The sequence below is a fragment of the Meriones unguiculatus genome, chromosome 7, assembly GCF_030254825.1.
Source record: "Meriones unguiculatus strain TT.TT164.6M chromosome 7, Bangor_MerUng_6.1, whole genome shotgun sequence".
NCBI classification, from domain to species: domain Eukaryota; kingdom Metazoa; phylum Chordata; class Mammalia; order Rodentia; family Muridae; genus Meriones; species Meriones unguiculatus.
In genome coordinates this window covers 92,632,707-92,659,014 of record NC_083355.1, presented here as the reverse complement: position 1 = coordinate 92,659,014, position 26,308 = coordinate 92,632,707, and the positions used below count along the sequence as shown (strand labels likewise).

Below are 26,308 nucleotides of genomic sequence, written 5' to 3'. Positions count from 1 at the left end.
GCCAGGCATAGCTTCTTCAGACCCTTTTGGGTCCTAGTGCTCCCTCCAGCGTGCTATGAGGCAGAGCTCTTCCTAGAAGTGTGACACACTGACCTCACACTCACGCATCCCCCAAAAGATATTGGCCAAGTGTGCCAGCTTCCCTTGTTAACTTCTGTTCTCAGTTTCCCAACTTTGGGCACCAGAGAAAAAAAACAAAACCAAAAAAACTACCCACAAGGATTTCTGGGAAAGTAGCTGAGATGTTCTGAGCAATTTGAGCCAGACAGCAGAAAGTGTCTGTGGAAAGGAGGTTAGGGCCAGAGGGTTAAGATGGATGGAGCTGGGGCCAATGTTTACCGAGGATGCATTTGGTCCCAGGCATTTCCACAGACATTGCCTCATTTAGCCTTCATGACAACTCTGAGTTTAGTATTCCTGCTCCAGACAATGAATCTGATGCCCAGAGGGGACAGGTGTCCTGCTGGAGGTCTCCACTCAGCTGCTGACAGAAGCTGGGTTCAGCTTCCCTGGCTTATTAACAAAGTTCATGTTGTGTTTCTCTCCTGGGGAAAACCAAAACCACAGATTCTGGCTTCCACCCCAGAGAGGCCAATTCCTTGGGGCTGCTCTTGCAGGAAGTACGCATCTACTTCCAACAACATACCCCAAGGTGGCTCTGATCCTAGAGGTTCATGGGTCAACCCTGTAGAAACTTTTCTCTTAGCCGCAGGGAGGACACCTCAAGGCTCTTTCTGTAGGTGTCCCAGGCAGAGAAGGCAGTGCTCCTGCAACCTCTTCAGAACAGATGGCTCCCCCAGTGTGCTCAAACCGGCTCTGTAAACATGTCCAGGGCAAAGGTCTGAGGATGTTTTGTTGCTCAATGGGCAGCCGCTATCCTCAAATAAATACCTTCACAGAGAGGGGCCCGCTAAACTTGACTAAGCTGCTCTCTCCCTGCAACCTGCAGAGAAGATGGGCACACAAATAGTTGCGCGTCTAACGAGCTCGCTGCTAACACAGCTCAAGACCCAGCCCAAACATTTCACACAGAAAGCAGAATTTCCAGGATGGCCTCAAAAAGAAGAAGAAGAAAAAAAAAAAAAAAAAGGCCCATCCTACAACCCCCACCTTGCCATGGACTCTGTGCTCCTTCCCTGGGGTCCTCAGTGCTATGGATCCACTGCAGCTCCTGAAAATGAAGCTCTTTTACTCACTCAGGCAGGATAGAAGACTAGGAGAAGAAAGAGAAGCTCGCACTCACTCTAGGATCTAGTCTGTATTGCCTGCTGGCTGAGAATCAAACTTCAGCACAATAGATAAAACTAGATTCATCTACAGTACTATATGTATGGGGCGGGTTATATAAAAATATCTTTTTCTTTCTTCTTTCCTTCTTTCTTTCTTTTCTTTTTCTTTCTTTCTTTTCGTTTTGTTTTTTTGTTTTTCAAAACAGGGTTTCTCTGTGTAGCCCCAGCTGTCTTGAAACTCACTGCTCTGTAGAGTAGGCTGCCTCAAACTCATAGAGATCCACCTGCCTCTGCTTCCCAAGTGCTGGAATTGAAGGAGTGTGACACCACCACCAGCTAAATAAAGATATCTCAAAACAAGGATGTCCAAAGCAGCAATGGACCTCATAAACCACCTTACAATTTCATCCACAAAAGGGAGTTCTTTAAAGATGCGTAAGTAAACCAGTCCAGGTATTCTCAACTTAATTTTTAAACTTTAATTTTTAACATTTGCTTAATCTTCAAACTTTATTATAAATTATACCCTGCATGCATTGTAACTTAGAAAGTCATAAATTTCATATATGTGCATATATATATATATGTATATACAATATGTTATATAATATATACTTGTATAAACATAACACACACACACACACACACAACCTATGTGTGGTGCATGCTATTAATCCCAGCACTTGGGAGGCAAAGGCAGGCAGATCTCCAAGTTCAAAACCAGCCTGGTCTTTAGTGTGAGTCAGCTAGGGCTACACAGAGAAACCCTGTCTCATACAAAAACCAACCAACCAACCAAACAAACAAACATGCATACATACATGCAAATATATATAACATATATTCTATTAGGTCTAGCTGACTGATGTGTGCAGATGGAGTCAGTTAAGTCAAGGAAAGCTCTCTGGAGACAGATCGAGAATCATCAGGCCACAGAAAGCAACTGTGCGCACCTGAGAAACTTGGACATCTACCTTCAGCAGAGTCTTGGTTAGGAGCTGTAACCTCCATGTGTCATGGGTGCATATAAAAATGCACACATATATGTGTATGTATATGGTTATATGGATGTAGCCACTGTGAACTTACTTAAAAGTGTATCTCTTAAGAGACCCCCACACATACCTTGGTATGCTCTGTCCTCGGCCTATGTGCCTCTATTTCCTTTTTATTTCAGACAGGGCCTCATCTATAACCCAGACTGACCTGGAATTCACTATGTACTCTAGGTTCTACGCAGTGATCCTCCTGTCTCAGCTTTCCTGCTGCCGGGATTACGGGCATGAACCACAAAACCTCGCTTGTCTCTGTCTAAATATTTAATAAGCTTGTTAACCTTGCATTCCTCTTTCCTGAAATTCTGTACGGTGGTCACAGATTGGGCTTTACGGAGCAGAGCTCCTGGCAGCAGCCGTGGGGCTGCAGCTCCCAGCCTCCACCAACATTCGCCTTCTCTCTCAAGAGCTGGTGGGAGCCAGTGGAAACATTACACCATCATAATGCTCTGACATACCGTCTTATCTTCAGAAGCTGGTGAGGAAGTAAAATCCAACTCGCTTCCCATCCATCCCTCTCTGCAAACAGTTGGCCTGTGGCCATCTTTGCCTACTTGGCCAGGCTGCATTTTGAACTGTGCGTAGAGAGAAGCTGGGTTCAGAAAGCTGGGCCACCAGCATCTGTAGCCCCAAGCCCTTTACTGTTTAATGATTTACCAAAGAAAAGGGAAGAGGGGCTTGTTCCACAGGACCAAGGAAAGAAAGATGCTTGCCTAGGTTTTGAAAATGCTACTGAGAAAAAAATGGGAGACAGAGAATGAAGAGGAGGAAACAGCCGCTTTCGCCTTGACTTCATGGATCCTTATCGGTCCTGAAGGTCCTGTACCTTCATACTGCACTCTGCCCAGTGCTGACAGAAGGGAGGGTGGTTAAATCAAGGCAAGGCTATCCGCCAGAAGCACTTCTAGAAACAGATCGAGAATCAGGCAACAGAAAGAAGCTGTGTGCACCTGATAAGCCCGGAAGCCTCCCTTCAGAAGAAGCGTCTTGGGTTTGTGAGAGAAGCTACAGCGTATCATGTGGTTACAGCGTATCATGTGGAGAAGATCCCTGTTATCCCAGAGACTCCCAAGTCACATCACAAAGAGTTCTTGTCACCACAGCCTGGGAAAATGACACTTCGTCTTTCTCTCCACTCTCAGCTTCAGAAGCTCTGGAGGACATCAGGACACTGATAAGAAGCCTTCTAGAATGACTCAGTCTCCCTTCTGATCTAGGTCTTGGCTACTTTGCTCATTAAGAATCAAGTCTAAGCTGGGCAGTGGTGGCCCATACCTTTAAAGCCAGCATTTGGGAAGCAGAGGCAGGCAGATCTTTAAGAGAGGCCCAGAGGCAGGTGAATCTCTGAGTTCAAGGCCAGCCTGGTCTACACAGTGAGTTCCAGGACAGCCAGGGCTACACAGAGAAACCCCACCCTGAAAAAAACAAAAAAAACAGATACACACACACACACACAAAAAAAAAAAAAAAAAAGAAAAGAAAATCAACTCTAGAAATCGGAGAGATGGTTCAGCAGGTAAGAACGTTTGTTGTCTTTATAGATGACCTGAATTGGGTTCCCTGCACTCACATCAGGAAGCTCAGTACCACCTGTGACTCAAGCTCCAGGGAATTTTATCCCTCTTCTAGACCCCACAGGCACCTGCAATCAGAGGTGAGCACACACATGCACAGGCAGCTACACACCCATGCCCCTCTCCCCACAATTTTAAAACAAATTTTCCCTTAAGAATCAACTCAAGCACGCAGGGAGGCAGAGGCAAGTGGATCTCTGTGAGTTCCAGGCCAGCCTGGTCTACAAAGGGAGTCCAGGATAGCCAAGTCCACACAGAGAAACCCTGTCTCAAATAATAATAATAAATTAAAAAAAAAAAAAGATTCAACTCAAATGTCTGCTTCCCAGAAAAGTTGTCTGTTTGCATCGTACTGTGCCTAGTAGTAGGGCCTTGTCCTTCCCCATCCTGAGATTCATACAAATCAGGAGGATAGAGGCAATAAGCGGACTACAGGTCTGCCTTTAGCATTTCAGAGCTGGGGCTGGGCCTAGGACCTCATACATGCTAAGTACTGCTGAGATCCATCCTGGTCTCTTTCTTCGGTTCTCCCTTTTTCACAAATGCTAGCCAGCTTCTTGTTCTTCATGTAGCAGCCCCTTTAATGCTGTACTTCTTCTGCCTTGGCCAGTGCTGTCTCCGGCAGTTACGGGGGGCTGGTTGTAGGGTAGATGGCTGCACTGAAGATAGTGTACGATGCACACGGTGATGAAATAGAGGACGCAGACCCATGGTGATGAAGAAGAAACTCAAACAGAATTTACTAATAAACTTGCCTGGGAGATATTAAGTCACACAAAGTAGAAGTTAATACCAAAATACCTCAAAGACAGGTGGCACACTAACCAGGCCTCTTGGAGACAAGTGAAGTTTGGGATTGCTAGGATAAATGATTGTTCACCAGAATTGACCAGCCAGTAGGTTCTTTCCCGTAACAAGAGACAACCCTGACAGCCAGCCTTCAGGTAGTAAGAACCCATTTCTCATCAGCAAACATGACCGCCACCCCCACCCCCTTCTTTTGAGACAGGGTTTCCCTGTACATCCCTGACTGTCCTGGCACACTCTGTAGACCAGGCTATCCCTGCCTCCTGAGTGCTGGGATTAAAAGCTGGTGCCACCACTACCTGGTGCCTACTGTCTTTTAGGGGCACCTGAAGGAGGCAGCACAGGGTGACGACCATCATTAAGACCTGGTCTGCCATTAAGGCCCCAGGTTCTCTTCTTAAGGAATGCACAATTCAGCCAGAAGAGCAAAATGACCCAGGCTATTGGAAGACAAAAACGCTGATGTACTTAAGAGTAATTCTGACAACGTCTCTGCTGTGTAAATTTCCCTTCTGCCTTACTGGCCAGACTTGCAGTCTCCTGTCTCTGTTTAAATTGTTCAAAGTGTAACTAACCTGAGGCCAGGACCTAGAAGTGGTTTAAGGATGACAGTGTACATAAAATATTTAAGTCTACGGTCTATAAAAGTTAGTAACATTTTTCTGTTCTAGGCTGTTTACCTTTTTTGTACATTAGCCAAAACCAGTCACAAGCTATCATTAAAGAGTTTTCCCCTTTCCTAATCTCTAAACTATGGAGTGATCTCTCATCCGGAAGGCATATGAATTCTATAACAGTAGAGAAAACAGCTCAGGCATGATCATTTTTTTTCTCTCTGTAAACTAAGTTCCCCTTAGGAGCCCAAGTTATCCTGGGCTATCTAAGGACAGTAGTCCCATTAATGGCCATTTATCACCACCCTGTGTATCAAACGTTCTTTTGGCTAATAATAAGTCCTTTGGAATGTATTGGCTTAGCATATCATTACCTTCTATCAACCCCCGGAATAAGACTGTCAGATTACATCTTAAGTGTCTCGGTTTTGCTGTAAACAACCCACCTGATGTTCCAGTGATCAGTGAATTTGGTAAATACATTGATTTATGGCCGTCTTGTTCTGTGACTGTAAAAGCTCGAGTAAACTCTTTTCCATGGGAACATGTTGTTCAGGGCAACCTGAATCTGTGTCCTTGGGCCATGGTCCCTCCTATTTGGGTCAGAGTAAGCGACTTCTTGTTCCCTGTGATTTGCACGGACACCTCCGAGGTTCACTAATTCATCATCTTGATTTCTTTCAGGAAGTAAAAAACTAGTAAGTCACATACCCAAAGGCAGGAACCTCCTACGGCCAAGGCCCTGGCTCCTGTCAATCAGTTTTCTACTTGCTGATAAAACAGGAGGAAGAAAAAAACCAAAAAAATGCGGGACAGTTCATTAGGCCCCAGGAAACAAAGAGACCTCAGCCCTCAGGGCTGGAATGTTAATGCAGCCCAGGGTGTAGGGGCTTTGGCCTCCAACTTCCCTTTTTTTGGTAAGAATCCTTCAAATTTCAATTTAAATATGAAAAAAAAAAAAGTGGAGGCAGATGAGTGCCTAGGCCTACCAAGGGCAAAGGTAAAAAGGGGTCAAAAGCCTGGAATCTGAACTCTGGCTCTATTGTGTAGAGATCTGATATTCTAAATTACTTACTACTACATCATTTTTTTTTTTTTTTTTTTAAAGAATGAGTCAACTAGGGGCTGGAGAGATGGCTCATAGGTTAAGAGCACTGGCTGTTCTTCCCAAGATCCTGAGTTCAATTCCCAGAAACCACATGGTGGCTCATAACCATCTACAGTAAGAGCTGGTGTGCAGGCAGAATGTTGTATAAATAATAAATATATCTTAAAAAAAAAAAAGAATGAGTCAACTAGCCAGTTGTGGCTGAACATGCCTTTAATCTCTGCACTAGGTAGGCAGAGGCAGGCAGATCCCTGTGAGTTCCAGGCCACAAAGCAAGTCTGGGCTACAAAGAGAGTCCAGGACAGCCAGGGCTACACAGAGAAGGGCTACACAGAGAAACCCTGTCAAGAAAAAAACAAACAAACAAAACAAAACAAAAAACCTCATAAACAAAAAGAATGAGTCGGCTGGCTTATCAATCCTGACAGGACTCAATCCTGACAGGACCCACTCCCGACCTTCATCTGAAAACATGGAATGAGATAATTTGTTAGAAGCAGCTCACCTCAGTGCAGCCACTAGAAACCAGTGGTTCTCAACCTATGGGGCACAGCCCTTGGTGTGCGTGCGTGTGTGTGTGTGTGTGTGTGTGTGTGTGTGTGTGTGTGTGTTAAGGGACCCTTTCACAGGTGCAATATTAGAGATCCTGCAAATCATTTCCATTACGATTCATAACAGCTGCAAAATTACAGTTGTGCAGTAGCAACAAAAGAACGTTACGGTTGGGGGGGGTCACCACAGCATGAGGAACTGTATTAAAGGGTCGCAGCATTAGGAAGGTTGAGAACCACCGCTCTAGTCCAGTGGGCGACAGCACGCCTGCCATGCAGCTCGCCTGCCATGCAGCTCGCCTGCCATGCAGCTCGCCTGCCATGCAGCTCGCCTGCCATGCAGCTCGCCTGCCATGCAGCTCGCCTGCCATGCAGCTCGCCTACCGACACCTGCGCAGGCCCTGCCTGGTGCTCTCTGGCTTCCCTCATGCCTCCTCAGACGCACCACCGACCCTCCTACCCTGCTGCTGGCCAGCCTCCATTGCAAAAGACAGGACAGGCTTTTCTCTCTTCCTCTTCTCCACCTCCCTATTCCGAGAAGCTGTTGAGATTTGCATCTTGCTTGTTCTTAAAAAAAAAAAAAACAAGAAAAGAAAAGAAAAAAAACTCTAAAACTAATAAAGATTGCACCCAAGCTTCCTTCTGGATCTATTTCTAAATTCTTTTATTAATAAGAGACCTCAAAAAAGTCAGCGTAGTTGCGCACGCCTTTAATACCAGCACTCTAGAGGCTATTGGACCTTTGTGAGTTCGATGCCAGCCCTAATTTAGAAAGATCAGGCGAGCCAGGGCTACACAGAGAGACTCTGTCTCAAGAAAAAAAATAAAATAAAAGAACCCACAAAAGGACCCCCAATTTCCCTAGAAAGGGTACCAGCTGGAAGACAGCAGGTGTAGACTGTTTCCCCTGTTGGTGGAATTAAACACGCAGTTTAAAGGTTTAATATTCTGGGTGAGGGCTTAGCTCAGTGGTAGAGTTCTTCCCTAGCAGGCAGGAGGCCCTGAATTCCATCTCCAACATCAATGGGGGAAAAAGTATTTTAACCATTCTGAGCATGTAGACCAGATCCATTATATTACGCATTGGTTTCTCTGTGCAACGGTCGCATGATTTAACTCTTCTCAAACTGAAGCAGCACTGATAAACGGTTCCCCATCTCCCCTTCCCCCAGCTCCTCAGCAGCCACCGTTCTCTCTAGATGTTTTTAATTTGACTACTCAATGTACCTGTAGCAGAATACAAAGTTTAATTATATTATTTAACCTTTGTCCTAGTTCATGGAAATGATCAGAATGACAGAAATGTCTTTTTGTAATTCTTAAAGAGTCTCTCCCAAAAACCTGAGTTTATGTTAATGAGATAACAGGTTAACGCCCTCTGGACAGAGGGTGAGGGACAATTAGCTTTACTGAGAGCAGCAATTACTGGAAAATGAGAACTACCTGTTCCATCTTCCCCTGATGAGTGCTTCAGGGAGAAGCACTCAAGAATGAGCTGAATAAAAACTCTAGATTCTAGAGACAGAGTTCTAGAGTCTAGGATGTTGAGTCACAGAGAGTTTTCAGGCCAGGAACATACCAAAGGGCTGGGAGGTTGGCTTGCGAGGCCCGGGACTAATTCGGCACACTCTCTCTTCCCATGCCCGACTCTGCACATCTCTTAACACTTCCTGGATTGCAACCTCTATAAGCTGATAAATTTTAAGTCAGGTTTTCTCCCCAGCCGGTGAGCTGTGGTGTCAAATTAAATCTTAGGAACCTCCAGCTGATAATCTGGTGGGTGAAAGCATGGGCGATCCCCGGATCCCCTGGAGGCATTCATTACACCAGTGCAGAGAGGGGCAGGCTCGTGAGACCGAACTCTTGCGGCATCTGAAAAATCCAGTTTGGCCTGCGGGACTTGAACCCCAGGACGCCCAGCTTTTCATTTCTAGTTTGACCTGCTTTGATAACCAGTATTAGAAGTCCCCAGCCCTAGACTCCTGTTAATTTTGCCAGAGCTAACACCTCTGGTTCTCAGTCTTGCTTTTCAGGAACTTGGTAATGCCAGCCAGTTGAAAACACTGACCCTTCCCTTTGGATTGCACAAGTGCCCACGAGTGACCTCTTCAGCGCTTGAACTCCATCGTCAAAGCACAGCTCTCTTCCTCGTTAAAAGACCTGGACTCCCTGGTCAATAATCTCTCGATCACGAGGCTGATGAGATAGCTCGGAGGGTAAGGCTGCTTGCCAACGAGACTGAGTAAGCCCGAATTTCAGTCCCTGGAACTCACGTGCTGTAGGAGGGGAGAACTGACTTCTGAAAGTTGTCCTCTGTCCTCCACAGGAATATGTGCTACATTTTGTGTGTGCACACAGACAGACAGACACTAAACATTTTTTTTTTAAATAGGGCTGGAGAGATGGCTCAGCAGTTAAGAGCTCTTGGTTCTCTTGCAGAGAACCGAAGTTTGGTTCCCAGAACCCACGTGGCTGCTCATAACTGCAATTCCAAGGGAGTTAACGTCCTGCTCTCGGCTTGGTGGGCACTTGCATATAGGCAGTGCACACACTTTAAAAAAAAAATTTTTTTTTATCATATACACAGGGGTTTACTTCTGACTTCTCTTCAGAATTTCATTGATCATGTACATTCTGTCTCCATTGCCATGGCTGAGTAGTAGGTTTTGAAGCCCTGACACTCTCGTCATTCTCCTGTCAAGATTACTCCAGCTATGCTGAACTTCCCTATGCACTTTTGCATGATTTCTTTGATTTTGGCAGAACAGATCACTGGGATTTGGAGGGAGATTGCAATGAGTCTTCCAAGCACATAGAGCAATAGCCATAGGTATTATTTGTTTGTTGTTTGTTTTTAAATTTTATTTATTTTATGCATACAAATGCTTTGCCTGTGTGTATATTTGAGTGTCACATGACCATGGAAGTCAGAAGAACTGGAGTTACAGATGGTTTTGAGCCACCACGTGGGTGTTAGGAATTGAACTCAGGTCCTCGGCAAGAGCAGCCAGTGCTCTTAATGGCTGAGCTGTCTCTGCAGCCCCCTTGTTTTTGTTTTTAACTGGCCTTTTTTTCCCCAGTGTTTACTGGCCCTTCGACATTGCTTCCTTTTGTGAAAAAGATCATATCCAAATTCATATTCCAGCTCTCCTGATTCTCCCCATGATACTGTGAAGATTACAGCACTGCCATTTTACACAGGGAGAGGTGGGGCCGTGTTAGGCCATGCGCCCCACCAACTACTCTCGGGTACTTTACTTGTGACGCTCCCCACAGCCCTGGGTGGCAATTTCTCCCACCCTAATTTTACAGAGAAGAAAAAGGGACGAGAAGGGCGGGCAGTGCCTGAAGCCAATAGCTGTGATAGACCTACGGTGACTCCGCATCCTACACCAGCCACTCAGGCAAATGCTCCTCTTCTCAGAGGCCCATGAGAGAAACTGATGCTGTCAACGGGAGGCCTGGAGGTCCACCCACTCCTCACACATGCAGAGAGGCATCGTTTGCTGCTGATAACTAAGTGGTTGGCAAGGGTGCCAGGTATGGGTGGTGACCACAGGGGCAGAACCAACCTCATTTTCATCCAGGAAGATGTGGCCTTTGTGAGTGAAGAGCTCCGCTTGGGCTTCCTCTCCATTCCATGATGTGACATCATAGATTTCCACTGTCCTGCCAAAGCCTGAAAGAGCCAAGCAGTTGTCTAGGCCTGGTTACCAGGAGCAGCTCTGGGTCAGGGTTGCATCTGTACACTGGGCTGAGCTCACAGACTGACAGAGATTCTGGGGGTCCAAGAGATGGAGCTGCCCGTGTGAGCCAAGGCTGGCAATGCAGGGTGCAGGGTCTTGGCCCCTGTCCCTAACATCTGCACACCATCTCTCTCCACTAGAGTCAGGGCCGGGGCTGACAGGCTCCGATGGTGCCCACTTCTGGCGGGTGTCCACAACCCCCAGCCGTAGAAAGCAAAGGTGTCTGCATCTAGGACCTGAAGGCTGCTCAATGGCTCCCTGTCACTTGTACCTGAGCTGCATGTGATCTTCAGGGAGTCTACATCCACAGTCCTTAAGCCACTGGGCTGTGCCCCGTGGAGGATTCCAGGTGCCACAGAGGAGAAGACAGACACCTGAGGCCAGAGACTCTCCTCTTTGTCCTGCACATCAATGGTACTGACAGCTTCAATGACATCATTGTCCTCTCCAATTTGCTACCACCTGTATGCAACGCTCTTAAAGGCCAATGGTCACCAGCAACCTGGTATCTGGCACATGCTTTAGGTCAAAGACAGATGTGTCTGAAAATCCTCCGTGGTGCACTTTGAAATCCCTCTCTGGGAATAAGCCCTGGTTTCCCTCAAAAAGAGTCAGAGAGGTAGTATCAAATGAAGAGTCTCTCTCTCTCTCTCTCTCTCTCTCTCTCTCTCTCTCTCTCTCTTTTGGTCAAACTAACCATCAACAAAGGCTCCTTCTTCACCAATCCACTCAAGGACTCCAGTGGCTCCCGGGAGATCAAATGCACCGAAATCTTGGTACAAGCCAGTCCTCCTGGCACTCCATAGCAACTGTCAATCAGTAGCCTTCTTAACATTATGAGGTTTGGCAACTGACAAACACAGAATGACTTTCTGTTTATGTATCTTCCTCAGTTTTCTTCAGCAACAGTTTAGAGTTCTCAGCGTGTAAGGTTTTCCTTGGCTTGTCCCTAAGTTTGATGGTAGTTTCTGTTGTTGTCCTTTTTCATTATTATTAATGATTGTTTTCTTAGGTTTCTTGCTGGATTGTTCATTGTTATCTTATCAAATGCTGTTGTTTTAAAACAGGTTATAATGCTGTAAATTAAGTGTTCAGTTTTGCAAGTGAAAACTAGAGGCTGGAACAATTCTGGGAAGGATCCAGAATAGGAACACAGACTCATGACCATCCTACCTCTTGAACACTGCATTTTCTTGGTTGTGCTTCCTTTCTGTAGATCTCTGACAGATTTGAAAAGGTCACATAAAGAAGTTAGTTTGGCCAGTTTCTAGTTGTTTCTTTTATGTCTCTTCAGGGAAGCCAGGACATAGAACCATCCTTCTGACTTCTCTCTCCCACTGCCTCTTTTATTCTGCAAATAGTATCACTTCAAAGAGATTTGTTACTGAGCCAAACTGGTGAGAGCAGAATCAATGATGGGAAGTAACTAGACAGGCCAGGATAGGATAGGATAGGCCAGGATAGGATAGGATAGGATAGGATAGGATAGGATAGGATAGGATAGGGACGGAAGCAGGGGTTCAGGACCTGAAGACTCAACTCCGTGTAATTAACAGACTCCAAAGCAGGGTCTGCATTGGACCAAAGTGAAGGTGGAGGCCAGTCAGGCTAACCTGGACCTCCTCCAGTCTGCTGTCGGGGTTAGGAGTGTTTGCAATGGATGTGCCTCATATTCCATCAGATTGCCCTTGGCCTTTGACTTCTGAAAATTAAGGGTATTAGAGTTAGGAGACCTCCTCAGAAGTCTAGCCTGTCCCCTCAGTCTATTTTTTTTAAGATTTATTTACTTATTATTTATACAGTATTCTGCATGCATGTGTGCCTGCACACCAGAAGAGGAGACCAGATCTCATTATAGATGGTTGTGAGCCACTATGTGGTTGCTGGGAATTGAACTCAGGACCTTTGGAAGAACAGCCAGTGTTCTTAAGCTCTGAGCTATCTCTCTAGCCCTGCCCCCTCAGTCTGTAGGGACGCAAGCCCCCTCCTAATTGGACACCCACCAGACACAGCACAGAGCAAACACACAATAAATCAGCCCCGACAAGAATGGCTGCATGCAGGTAACTCCTTTCTGCACAGCTGACTCTGTGCCCTTCAAACAAAAGCTCCTTATTGCTAACCTAAAATGGGATCCAGCTGAAAACAGTATTCTTGTATATTGAAAACTACAAAACATTGTTTATATATCTCTGGGCCCTCCCTAGAGAGTTGGTCAGGATGTTTCCACAGGGCATCTGTCTTTCTACCCAGCCCCATGGCCATGCTTGGGGAGGGCTGGACCATTTGGCCTTCAGAGCAGAAGAAAGCAGAACTAAAATTCAACTCTATGCCACTGTCTCCCAAAGTCTCAGACTAGCAATTTTCCCAGCCCAGAGTTTTAAAATAGAAAATTTAACACACACACACACACACACACACACACACACACACACACACTGGGGAGGAGACTTTATGCCTCGTGGCACATTTCTATAATCCTGGTTCTCAGGAAGCTGAGGAAAGAAAATCTGAAGTTCAAGGCCAGTGCAGCTACATATAAAACCAACAGACAAAATAAAATAAATCAAATAAACCAACAAAACCCACCAAGTGTAGAATCTTTGAATTAATTACCAGCCTTTTAAAACTAATCTCAGAGACGATGGCCCAGAGGTTAAGAGCACTGGCTGCTCTTCCAGAAGACCTGGGTTCAATTCTGGCACCAACATGACAGCTCACAGCTGTCCAGTTTCAGGAGTTATAGGAGTTGTCCCCTTCTGGCCTTCTCAGGCTCCAAGCATGCATCTGGTACACAGTCATGCACGCAGGCAAAACACCCATGCAGATAAAATTTTAAAAGAAATTTAAAAAAAATCAGTTTCATAAGCTTGACAGTGAAAACCATGAATATGAGTCCATTTATATTAGGATCTAGAACAGGCAAAATCCAATACAAAGAGGTACCAAGTAACATAGTGGTTCCCAGCGGGTGATGAGCTTTGTTAGGGCTGACAGGTCACAATGGTCAATGTAGATAATGCACTGAACTTACTAGCCCTTCCTATGATCACCTATTATATTTACTTGTAAGATTACGGCAGAAGTATCATGCAGTTCAAGTCTAACCTGGGCTACATGAAGACATGCTGTTTCAAGTCCCACATCCCTCCCCCCAAATTTTTCATGTGAAAAATCTGTACTTATAGTTCTCTTTAAATAAGAAAAGAGTCAGGAGGGGTGGCACACGCCTGTAATCCCAGCGCTTGGGGAGGCAGAGGCAGGCGGATCTCTGTGAGTTGGAAGCCAGCCTGGGTCTACAAAGTGAGTCCAGGACAGCCAAGGTTACACAGAGAAACCTTGTCTTGAAAACAGACAGACAGACAAACAAATAAATAAGGAAGGAAAATAGGCCTATGGACACCAGGTTATATATTTTGTAGCAACAGTTGGCCTTTGTGCTGGCTGGGGCCACACGCCATTCCAAGCATCACCATTGTAGGCTCAGCTCACTCCAGTGTCTGACTGAGCTGGCCCCATCAGAAAGAGCAGTCCTGAATCTACCTCTCTCAGTCACCATCAGGCTTGAACAGTCCTACCCCTACCCCCTCTCTATCCTAGACTCTAATGCTTTGCTGGAGGCCAGAAAGCAGTCAGGTGTGGGAGCACAAGGTAGGCCATTGCAAAGACAATCAGCAGATAATCAGAGGCCTCCATCTGAGACCTTGACCAGCCTCTGAGTTCAGTAGATCCACAGACGGTAAGACCTAGGAAATACGTGCTAAGCCAGGATCTCCTGACCTACAGCTTTACCTTACCTAAGTAGCCAAGATTTTGAAATAAGACTTTGCTGACCTCGCCTTAAAACTCTGGTTCCTGAGTCATCCTCAGCCTCCATCAGCCTCTCCTGCTAACAGCACAGGCTGGGCCAGTCAAGCAAGCACAGCCTCCTCAAAGTCACTTCTGAGAGTCCATCTTTATCTGCCACAAAATATTTCCCATCATTGTTCACCCCCGCATGCCCGATTGGCTGTGGAGCAAGGCCCATTCAGAACTCACGGGGAAACACAAGGAAGTGTGTGAATTTCCAAAGACTTGGCAACAAAGTGGATGTAAAGCCTAGGCACGTAGCTCAGTGGTAGAGCACTTGCCTCGAACAATGAAGCTTTGGGTTGGATCCCCAGCACAAGGGGGACAAAATGTAAAATACCACACTATTTATATAAGTATAAGATTGGCAACTATTTTATTTGTATAAGATTGGCAACAAGTCTAAATAGTATTTGGGATGTGTTGCGCTAAATAAAATCTAGCACCAAAACTAATAATCTCTTTTGCCATTTACATTTATAACATGGTGACCAGAAAAGTTTGTTCTATATGAGGCTTGCAGATGCTCTATAGTTCCACGATCCACTGTTATCCTATAGCCATCAAGGACTTCTGCTTGATTGGAACTGTGACGGTGTTGTCTTTTTCCCTGCCTCTAAAAGCAAATTACTTTCCTGTTACTCTGCCTCTGGGGGGCAGGGCCCCGGGCTCCCTTTCCTTGTCTGTGCCACAGCCCCAATGCAGGGCTGAAGCAGAACTGGAAGATTTCTTCTAAGCCCTATCATCTGTTACCCAGCTCTCAAACTCTACCTACTACAAGGATTCTCTTTAGATGGTGGTGGGGAGGGGTGGGGAGAATGAAGTAAAAAAGGAGGACATGACTGCTCCTACATGTGGTGCAAGAGGTTTACTGTTGGTGTGAGGGCGAGCATAGCCAGAGGCAAGGACATCTCGGAGAGTCCAGAGTGAACAGGACTCTGAGCCGGGCCAAGGGAAAAGAGGGGAGGGTCAGGAGACCAAGAGGCCAGGAGGGTAATGGGTAAAAATAAAGATAAAAAGACCAGCGTAGCCAAAATGGCTGGATTCTATAGGGAAGAGCTGCAGGTGGAACGGCAGCCCAGTCCCCGGGCTGGAGAGTTCCGTATGCCAGCCACACTCTGTAACAGACAGGGACTGAGGGATGCTGGGAGAACCTGGCAGCCAGGGTCCTCTTTGATATGTTAGATATGCACCTGAGTTAGCCTAGAGTTTGAGACTAACACCTTTTAAGTCTTATACAGTAACAATGTGTCTGTGTCACTGAAAACCTCACTACAGATGGTTTTCCCTCAAAATAAGGCTGAGTGTTGCTCAAAAAGTAACCAGCTTTTCCCAACTGACAGCAGATCTCAGTCCACCATGAAAACAAAAGACAAGAGCTTCACTTTGGGTCTTCAATTGCCTGTTATCCCTGCCCCCAGGAAGCCTGGCCCTTCCAGCTTCTTTCCTATGGACTCTAGCCCACCTTCCTGGCTGTGTCCAGTTCCTGTGCTATAGTTAAAAGAGGCGAGGAGCTTTAATTTAATCCCAGCACTTAGGAGGCAGTGACAGGTGGGTCTCTGTGAATTCAAGGCCAGTTGAGTGGTGGACATACTGAGTTCCAGGTCAGGCAAGGTTTTACAGTGAGACTTTATCTTAAACACACACACACACACACACACACACACACACACACACACAAGGCAGAAATGCCCTCACAGCAGAAGGCAATGATCAAAAGTCCTTGAGACACTGTACTGGCTGGTAATATGTCAACTTGACACAAATTAAGAGTCATCAGAGAGAAAGGAGCCTGACCTGAGAAAATACTCCCATGACATCCAGCTGTAAGGCATTTTCCCAATTAGTGATTAAGTCAGGAGGGCCCATCCCATGGTGGGTGGGGCCTCTGCATCAGCTCCTGCCTCCAGGTTCCAGCCCTGCTTGAGTTCCTGTCCTCACTTCCTCCAACAACAGACTACTATCTGGAAGTGTATGCAAAATAAACCCTTTCTTCTCAGACTTTCTTTTCTGGTTTTGCAGTTTTCTACACAGCAATAAAAAACACTAAGACAGACACAGAACAAAATTAGAACCTCCGATTTTTCCCACTTTGTGTGTGCTCACGAGCATGTGAGGGATCAAAACTAGAACATATACATGCTGGTCAAACATTCTGTATCCGGGCCCTCGATTTTTATTTGTTTGTTTGGTTGGTTGGTTGGTTTGGTTTTTGATTTTCAGTTTTTGAGAAAGGGTCTTACTGTGTGTACTGGCTGTCCTGGAACGCTTCTAACTCAGAGATCTGCCTTCTTGGGCCGCTCTAATGCTGAGATTGATGGCACGAGCCATCACTGCCCATTTTGATTTAAAAAACAAAACAAAACAAAACAAAACAAAAAACCACTGGCTTTCCTCCATGAAATTTCAGTGTTGGCTTACTGATGTTTGGACTTTAGAATCAGAACTGGTTCAAATCTCCTGTAGCCACCCAACCGTGATTACTATTTCCTTACCTATAACCAAGGAAATAATTCTATCTACCTCACAGGAGTAGCTGAAAAGATTAAATTAAATAATGGATGAAACGTACTTTGTATTTTGTTGTTGTTGTTTTTCTACACAGGGTTTCTCTGTGTAACAAGAGTAAGAAGAGCTCTGGCTGTCCTGGACTCACTCTGTAGACCAGATTAAACTTGAACTCAGAGATTTGCCTGCTTCGGCCTCCCCAGTGCTTGGGATTTGAGGCATGAGCCACCACACCCAGCTGTACTTTGTGTATTTTGGGTGTTTCACAGACATTAACTTCTCTACCTCTTCTTTACTCTTTCCTATAGCCAGCAAGCCAAGAAAATATTAAAAATGTCACAGAAAACTGAAAATAAATCTATGCTACGACCTATTATGTTTCTTCTGAGTCTAGGTGTGCATTTTAAACTCTAGAGGAAGTCTGTGAAGGCAGACAATAATTCCATAGCCTTTACCTAGAGTCAGAGGAGGAAGGAAGGAGAACAGAAGGAGAGGTTCTCAGAGAAAGCTTATACCTTAAGGTTGGATTTAATACAAGCAGAGACTTGGCTGCCTCATGATGTACACAAGAATAGAGAGGTCAGGGTTCCCACCTCGTGAAAGAAACATCAAAGTTGCCAGGATCAAAACAGTCATTTGCATCTTAAGAACAGCAACAAAAAGTAAAAGATGACAGTGTGGTGGTCCATGCTTTCAATCCCAGCACTTGGGAGGCAGAGGTAGGAGGATCTCTGAATTCAAAGCCAGCCTGTTGTTGGGGCTGGAGAGCTGGCTCAGAGGTTTAGAACTCTGGCTCTTCTTCCAGACACCTGTAGTTCAATTCCCAGCAACCACAGGGTGGCTTATAACCATCTACAGTGAGATCTGGTGTCCTTTGCTGATGGGAAAAAGTCAGCCTGCTCTATATGAACATGTCCAGGTCAGCCAAAGTGCCAGAGCGAGAATCGGTCACAGAACAAACAAACAAATAGGTAAACAGAAAATGTTTGTATTTCATGGAAATGACCTCAACAGCTTCTCTTAGAGTCCGACCTTGCAGAGGCACCTTTGTGGTGCTGGGGATCAAACCCAGGACTTGCACATGCTAAACACACACTCTACTACTGAGTTACATCCCCAGTACCAGTGTGACATCACATGAAAAGCATCATATGTGCAGCACCCATCAGTTCAGCCTCACACCCAAGGCACCTGCCAACAAGCCTGAGGAGCAGGGTTCTATCCCCAGGACCTTCATAACGGAAAAAGAGAATTCTTGCAAACTGTCCTCTGACCTCTATATATTCATTGTGGTACATGTACACACCTCTACACACAAAGTAAATAAAACGTAATTTAAAAACTCTCCCTTGCCTCAGCGTGTTTGCATATTAGATTACAGTAACACACATATGACCATTTCAATATTCTGCTACTCACAAATATCAGCATTCTTTGGGAAAATCTCTTTCTCCGACAACCCAGCCTCCCCTCCCTACTCCATCCCCCACAATGGGTTGAAAATATGAAGGGTTTAAGGTGATTTACGCTGGGCAAGGCCTAAGTAAAGTTTGCAAGCCCCGAAGAATTAAGTCTGCAGAATGTTTGCTTCTATGGAGTCTCCCGTAAGGTGCAAAGCACAGGTGTTCTGTAGCTATTTCTTCCCAAGCAACAGAGCTTTACGTGGAGAAAAGGCTACGGCACAGAGCACAAAGCACACCAATCTCTCCATGAGGCATCCTAAATAGTTTTTGATAATGCTAAATTTAGCACAGAGCATCAACTCTTTAAAAAAAAAATCAAAAGAAACAGCTATCTTCCTGACGCAAATCGTCATGGGTTCACAATTTTTATTATATGTATGTGTGTGTGTGTGTGTGTGTGTGTGTGTGTCTACCATCTATCTATAGTTATTTATTTACTTACTTATGTATTTATTTGGGGGCGTGAGGGGGATATGTGCATGCCACAGCAAACATGCAGAGGTTAGAACATAAGTTGCAGGAGCTCTTTTCCACCACATGAGTCCAGGAAACCCAACTCAGGTCATCAGTTTGGGTAGTATGTTTGGCAGCAGATACCGTTACCCACTGAACCATCTCACCAGCCCCAGGATATTTTTCAAGTGTAAAATTCTTAGCATTTCTTGACCTTGTTGGGGGAGAAGAGTAGAACGGGAAATGAATAACTTTATTCCTCTTAAATTTTAACAACATACCTAGTATTATATCCTTTAGAGGTTGGGCCAAGGGTTTAGTTTGTGCCTTAGGACTAATAACAAGGGAGAACCAGGCAGTAGTGATGCACACCTTTAACCCCAGTGCTCGGGAGGCAGAGGCAGGCAGATCTCTTAGTTCGAGGCCAGCCTGGTCTAAGCAAATTCCATGTCAGCCAGGGCTATACAGAGAAACCCTACCTCAAAGGAAGGAAGAAGGAAGGAAGGAAGGAAGGAAGAAAGGAAGGAAGAAAGGAAAAAAGAAAAGAAACCCCTACTTTGATGGACCCAGATAAACAGAAAGAACTTGTTCTAGTTCTTCCCAAATGGTAGGGCTGGATTATTTCACCTTATATGAACCCTATTCTGCTAATAGAATGAAGACCTTCTGGAAGATATACTCTTCATGTCCTAATCTTAGACCCAATAAAGGACAAATCTACTTGCCAGGCTAGGAACATTAAAACTCACAGTCATATTACTTTAAGAATTTAGGGTTGACAAATATAATTCTCTTGTTTATATTTATATATATTTGAGACAGAGTCACAGGTGGTCTTGAACTCACTATGTAGCCTAGGATGACCCTGAACTCCTGATCCTCCAGTGTCCAACTCCCAAGTGCTAGGATTAGAGGTACACACTACACCCAGTTCAATATTTATCTTTTGTAAGTGTATTTTTAAAGGTTTATTATTATTACATGTAAGTCTGTTGGTATGTACATCTGAGTGCTGTTCCCATAGGAAGGAGGAGGCATCAGTAGATTTGAGTCACCCAGCATGGGTGCTGAGCTTCTAACTCAGGTCCTCTGCAAAAGCAGTAAGTGCTCTTAACTGCCATGCTATCTCTCCAGCCCTCAGTGTCTGTAATGTGTCCTTAATGAAGGCCCATCTAGATTCATCTACAGGCTTTTGTTTTGGTTTCTTTTTCTTTTTTCTTGTTTTTCAAGACAGGGTTTCTCTGTATATCCTTGGCTGTCCCGGACTTGCTTTTGTAGACCAGGCTGGCCTTGAACTCACAGAGATCCACCTGCCTCTGCCTTCCAAGTGCTGGGATTAAAGGCATGTGCCACTGTACCTGCCTCTTGGTTTGTTTTTCAAGACAGGGTTTCTCTGTGTAGCCTTGGCTGTCCTGGAACTCACTATGTAGGCTGGGCTGGTCTTGAGCTCCTCCTATCTCTGCCTTCTGAGTGCTGGGATTCAAGGTGCGTGTTACCATTGTCCAACTCTCCAGACTTTTAGTCAATTCAGTCTTCAAAACAACAAAACTCACAAGAAGAAATTAGGTAAATCGTTTTCTGGAGGCAGAGTCTCAGCATGTGGCCCTAGTAGGCCTGGAACTCACATCACTGACCTCCAACAGAGATCCATACCACAATATCACCTCATCAACAGATAAATGGCTTCGTGTGTGTGTGTGACAGGGTTACTCTGTGTAGCCCTGGCTGTTTTGGAATCACACTCTGTAGACCAGGCTGGCCTCAAACTCACAGAGGTAGAAGTTACACTTTCTAAATGACACGAACTGGTAAGACAAAAACAAAAATAGGCTTATGAGAGGGAGGGGTGACCAGCGATCTGTCAACTGCCTGGACAGTATGCACGGAGAAGTGAGAGTCTGAGGAGTGAGCCTCCCCTTAAAGCGGCACCCGTACACACTTGCTTTGCTTCGAATACATAGAGGAGGTAATCAGTTCCATAACATGCCCAAGTGTCTGGATCTGAACCATACTAAGACTGTAAGAATTTGGGATTGCTTGCCCCAATCCCAAGGAGGAAAGAAAAAGAATAAAAACATGAGGTGCTTAGACTAGAAGCCTTCTTGGAAGTTCAGGGTGAAATTTCTACTCTATCCTGATAGACTCTTAAACCCCAGAGAGGGTCACAAAGCATTGTTCCCACTGTCCTTATTTAGGACAGTGTGTAAAAGAAAGTTAAAAACAGGGCTCAGCGGTGAAGAGCACTGGCTGCTCTTCCAGAGGTCCTGAGTTCAATTCCCAGTAACTGCATGCTGCCTCATAACCATCTATAATGTGATCTTATGCCCTCTTCTGGCGTGCAGGCATACATGGAGATAGAGCAACTCATATACATTAAATAAATAAATCTTAAAAAAAAAAAAAGGAGATAAAAAACAGCCCAGCCCAAAGTATTATGCACAGGGGATTTTAGCTGCCAAAGTCCCAAGACACCTAAACAGCTAGGTGCCAAAGACTGAGAAAGACCAGTATTCCTAAAGAACTGGTGGACTGATGCAGGCTGCGGGAGACACACCACCAAAGATGACTGTTTTAGAAGTATGCTTCCTGCTGGCCGGGAGAAACAATGGATGAAAGAAAAAGTTCCTTCTTTGTGACCCCCATTGATCTTACAATGCCACTGACAGTCACAATTAATCCAACCACAATGTCAGTCACACCCAACCACAAAGCCACCCAGGGTCATAAAGGCTGTGAACCAGACAACTGCAGCTTCCTACATAGCAGGTCAAATCAGGTACCCTCTAACATAGCCCCCATCATGGCGAGATGCTCTCTCTTTGGAACAGCTAACCCCCTCCCCCCAACAAAGTCCTCTACTCACCTGATTGCCAAACACAGCCACGGAGCAAGCTGTCGAGACCTCATCAGCCCCGAACCAGACCGAAGCAATGCGGGAGGGCATGCCCAGGATGAAGACCTGTGCCACAGAGCAGATGACCTGACCCACCATTGTGACTGCAAAGAGGTGAGGCTCCAGGCTGCCCAGCTTCACCCAGGCCCCCAGGCAGTTGAGAGCCGAGCCGGTGATAGCGATGGTACGAAGACCAAACTTCTCCAGCATCCAGGCCACCGGCAGGAGCAGAGGGATATAGGTCAGCATGTAGCACATGGACAGCCAGTCGATGGCAAAGGCGCTGACGCCATAGAAGGTCATAAAGATGTTATTGATGGAGCCGTACTGGATCCACTGGAAGGCATTGCACAAGGAGTAGCAGCTGAACACCAGGACCACGACCCAACGGCGCTTGCTCACCTTGATCACGCTGCCTTCCCGACCCGAGCTACTGGGCTGGGTCGTCACACCGCTGGGTTGAGCAAAGGTACTGGGGGGTGCTGAACTGCTGGGATGGACAGAGACGCTGGGGTCGATGGAGACGCTGGGATGGCCCGAGACGCTAGGATGGATGGAGACGCTGGGATGGCCCGAGACGCTAGGATGGATGGAGACGTTGGGATGGCCCGAGACGCTAGGATGGATGGAAACACTGAGATGGCCTGGGTCGCTGGGAGGGTTGGAGTAGCTGGTGTCCGTCTGGAATGCAGACTCTGGCCTAGGGCTGTCATTGCTCTCCTCCTGGTTGAGACTTTCATTCACCATGACCACAGCGAGCTCCCCGGGCACGTGCTGACCCCTACGACCGTCCCCCTAGAACTGGGCGAGGGAACACTTGTCCAGGAGCGCGCCTCTGTTCGCGGAGAAAGAGACCTCAGATGCTGATCCTCTCACGGGTCCCTGGGAACCCTTGCTCCCTCCCTCGCAAACTGTTGTCCCCAGGTCGGCCGCAGTCCCTCGCCCCGCGCTCTCAGGCTGTCCGGAGGAAGCGCTGACCGTCCTGGAAAGAGGCTGCTCCCTGAACTGCGGCCGGGCCGGCTAGGTTCGCTCCCGGGCAGGCTGGGGCCTCGCCCCCTCGGGCGCACGTGACCGCCCCGCCCCCCGGCCTGCCCGGCTACCCACGCCCCGCAACCCCTCCCACCCAGGCTCCCCTGCCTTCTTGAGCCGGGGCACGGCGCTTGTTTCGCCATAGCTTGGGGTGCATTTCTCCCCGACGTCCCGGGCACCATGGAAACCGCCCGGGTTAGCCCCCACCCCCCACCCTGCCCCTAAATTCAGTTGTCCCCCCACTCCCGGCGGACATCGCTGGATGATTCCTCACATCCTTCCGAGGTCAGAGTCTTCTCGGGGGGCCAGGGCATGTGCCCTGAGGCCCGGGTACCTCAAAACGCGCAGGGTGGGAAGTGATCCAAGGCAGATGCCCGACTTTCTCTCCCCTTCTCGTGCTGAACTGTACGGGTGATAGTTCGGCGTCCCTGGTCAAAGCTTGCTTTTCTCGGGGCCCTCCCTGCGGACAAAGTCTTATTTGGTGAAATCCTATATGAACTTAAAGGAAAGGGCTGTTTAGTCTCTGACCGGTTCCGGAGGCCTCCCACGAGGGAACCCCGGGAGCCCAGCACAGCCTGGAGTAGAAGCTGTCGGAAGTGTGGCCGTCTGCGCTGGCCCGGGGCGTGGCGTTGAGAGGTAGTTTTGGAAGCCTCCTCGTCCTAGGCTGCCACCTGCCGATCCTCTGAGAGTCTAGTCGCAGCCTTCGAGGCCTGCAGGGGAGGAATGCTGGCTTGCCGTGGTCCCTACAACCCCGAGGATCCGTAGTGATAAAGAACACGAACTCTCGGTTCCGTTCCGGATTAGCGATTTAGGAACGTAACTGTAGGTCACCGCACACCACCTCTGGGCCCCCAGTTTCTTCTACAAAATGTGGATGGTGAAATAATAGCTGTTAGAAAAAAAAAATCCCTGGCTGATTATTCATTCTGCGAAATGTCGCCTGTCCAGACAAAAGGCTAGCATTTTGTTGCACTGTTGGAAACGCGCTTAATGTATTACTTCATGTGTGAGAATCCCGGGACTTCTATGACGTAGAACTATTGCTTCCCGTGTGTGTGTGTGTGTGTGTGTGTGTGTGTGTGTGTATGTATGTATGTTGCATGTCCATGCACAGCAGGCTTTGAAACCACCCAGCTACCCTCAGCCCTCTTGCCTCATTTTATAGACAAGCCTCTTAGAAGCAAGTTATTGTGAGGTCTCAGTTGGCCTGAAGAGCCAAACTTCTCATCATTCTTGTTAACCATGCAGCTACGCAAGAGCAGTTGGAGCTGCAGCCTGGGAGTCCCCTGGGAACCCGGTGGTGGTTTTGTTTTTTTGTTTTGTTTTGTTTTGAGACAGGGTTGCTCAGTGTAGCTCAGGGTGGCTTTGAGCTCCAGTTCCTCCTGCCCCCTAAATGCTTGGAATTCAGGTGTATGCCACCATGCCTGGCCCCAGAGAGCTCCTTAAAAGGGAAGATCCCAGCGGGGTGCTGTACCCCATGCCCGTAATCCCAGCACTCTGGGAGGCAGAGGCAGGAGGATGGCTGTGAGATTGAGGCCAGCCTGTCCTACAAAGCGAGTCCAGGACAGCCAAGGCTACACAGAGAAACCCTGTCTCGAAAAACAACAACAACAAAACCAACACTGCTTCCTTCTCCTCCCACGCCCACCTTTTAAAGTTCTGGGGTAATAATGGTTACAACTCGAGTTGCACATTAGACTCAAGGATGGGTGGCAGGGAAGAGAGATGGTTTGGAATGTAAGAGGGCTTGCTGCTTTCCCAGAGGACCCTGGTTCAGTTCCCGCCACTCACGCTAAGTGGCTCACCAACGTCTGTAACTCCAACTCCGAGGAAATCTCGTACCCTCTTCCAGCCTCAGGCACCAGCACACATGGGCACGTATACACAGACATAAAGGTAGATAACAATAAAATAATAATAATTGTTTAAAAAGAGAATCAATGGGAGAGGGTTGGTTTTGTGGGGGTATCCACAAGACAAGATGGCGCCAACACAGGTTTAAGCCAATAGAAGTTTTTATTAGCCTCAGTTAGCAAGAACAGTTAGCCAGAAGCAGAACTACAGAAGCCAGAAAGCAAGCTTAAAACATTTAGAGACTTCCCCAGGACTCTGGATCAGGTCTTTGTTTTCGTTTTGGCAGGTGGTCCTGCCTGTGTGCTGAGTTTAATAGCCCGGATGTGTCCTCCCATCATGGAATCAGTTGTGCTGAGGTCTGGGGGCCTGTTCTGGGTGGGAGACAAATCAATACATCTGAGGACCCCAGATTTAGTGCTGGCTCAGGGCGGAGAAGAGCATTTTCGCTAACTCACTGACTAGAATGCTGGAAGCATGCATTTCCATTACATGATGGGATAGTCGTAGAGAGCTTGTGCCCGTTGAAGGGTTTCTGTATTCACTCGACATCCCACACTCTTCCAGTCTCTCTAGGGTTCTCCTCCTCCTCCTGGGAGTGCAGGTCCCTTCCTGAGGTGAGCATGACCTCTCTCCAAACTCTTAGACTACCCTTTTCATTTAGACGGGACTTGTGTAGCCCACATTGGCCTCCCCCTCTTTATGCCTCCTGCCTTTCAACTCCCAAGTGCTGGGATTGCAAGTACGGGCCACCAAACACGGTTTCTTTAGCGCTGGGAATCAAACCCAGCGCCTGTTCCTGCTAAGCAGGTACTATATTAACTGAGCCATGTTGCCAGCCCTTACAGTATATTCTCCATTAGACAGATATGGAAACTGAGGCCTTGTGTGTATGTGTGTGTGTGTGGTGTGTGTCTGTATGTGTACATGATGTGTGTGTCTCTGTGAGTATGTGTATATGTGTGCATGTATGTGTGATGTGTGTGTCTGTGTGAGAATGTGTGTGTGCATGTGGGCTAATGTGTGTGTGTCTCTGTGTGTGTGTGTGTGTATATATATATATATATGTATGTACATGTGTGGTATGTGTGTGCTGTGTCTGTGTGCATATATCTGTGTGTGTGTACACGTGTGTGAGTGTGGGGGTGTGTATCTCTGTGTGTGAGTGTGTGTGTGCTCTAGTCTGTGTGGGTGTGACTTGTTCTTCAGATTCCCTTGCTCATCAGCATCAGAACAGACAACCATGAGGCGGAATCCTGCCCCGTGTAGCTTGGCCGTGCTCTCAGAACAGTGTTCTAGTGGCAATTTCCAGGGTCTAACCTGAGATTTGAGCTTGTTTTGTGTTGTGGAATGGGTCTGGTTTGCTGTGTGCTCCGGAGTGGATCTGCTTAGAAGTTCTACTCTTCTCTGGGATCTTGGAAGAAGGGCTTAATTCCTCCACATCTAACAATGAATATTAATCACCCTTGATTCGCTCAGGCTTGGTGGCGCATGCCTGTGATCCCAGCACTCTGGAGGCAGAGGCAGGCAGATCTCTGGGAGTCCCAGGCCAGACTGGTCTACAAATCGAGTCCAGGA

The 26,308-nt window shown here is 46.8% G+C and overlaps 2 protein-coding genes and 1 pseudogene across 2 annotated transcripts in view; all 3 read right to left on the bottom strand.

Moving 5' to 3' along the window:
• The window catches only part of Flvcr2 (FLVCR choline and putative heme transporter 2), a 58,185-nt gene extending 35,273 nt beyond the window's left edge, over positions 1-22,912 (bottom strand). The window contains exon 1 of the mRNA XM_021634171.2: positions 21,821-22,912. Coding sequence (XP_021489846.1) covers positions 21,821-22,597 — 777 coding nt within the window. The 5' untranslated portion in view covers positions 22,598-22,912. The remainder of the gene's footprint in view (positions 1-21,820) is intronic.
• Positions 10,419-15,444, bottom strand: LOC110546939 (WD repeat-containing protein 73-like; annotated as a pseudogene).
• Positions 22,913-24,985: 2,073 nt separating the features above from the next.
• Positions 24,986-26,308, bottom strand: part of Batf (basic leucine zipper ATF-like transcription factor) — a 44,691-nt gene continuing 43,368 nt past the window's right edge. Inside the window, exon 5 of the mRNA XM_060387881.1 lies at positions 24,986-25,104. Within this exon, the coding sequence (XP_060243864.1) occupies positions 25,068-25,104 (37 nt within the window). The 3' untranslated portion in view covers positions 24,986-25,067. The remainder of the gene's footprint in view (positions 25,105-26,308) is intronic.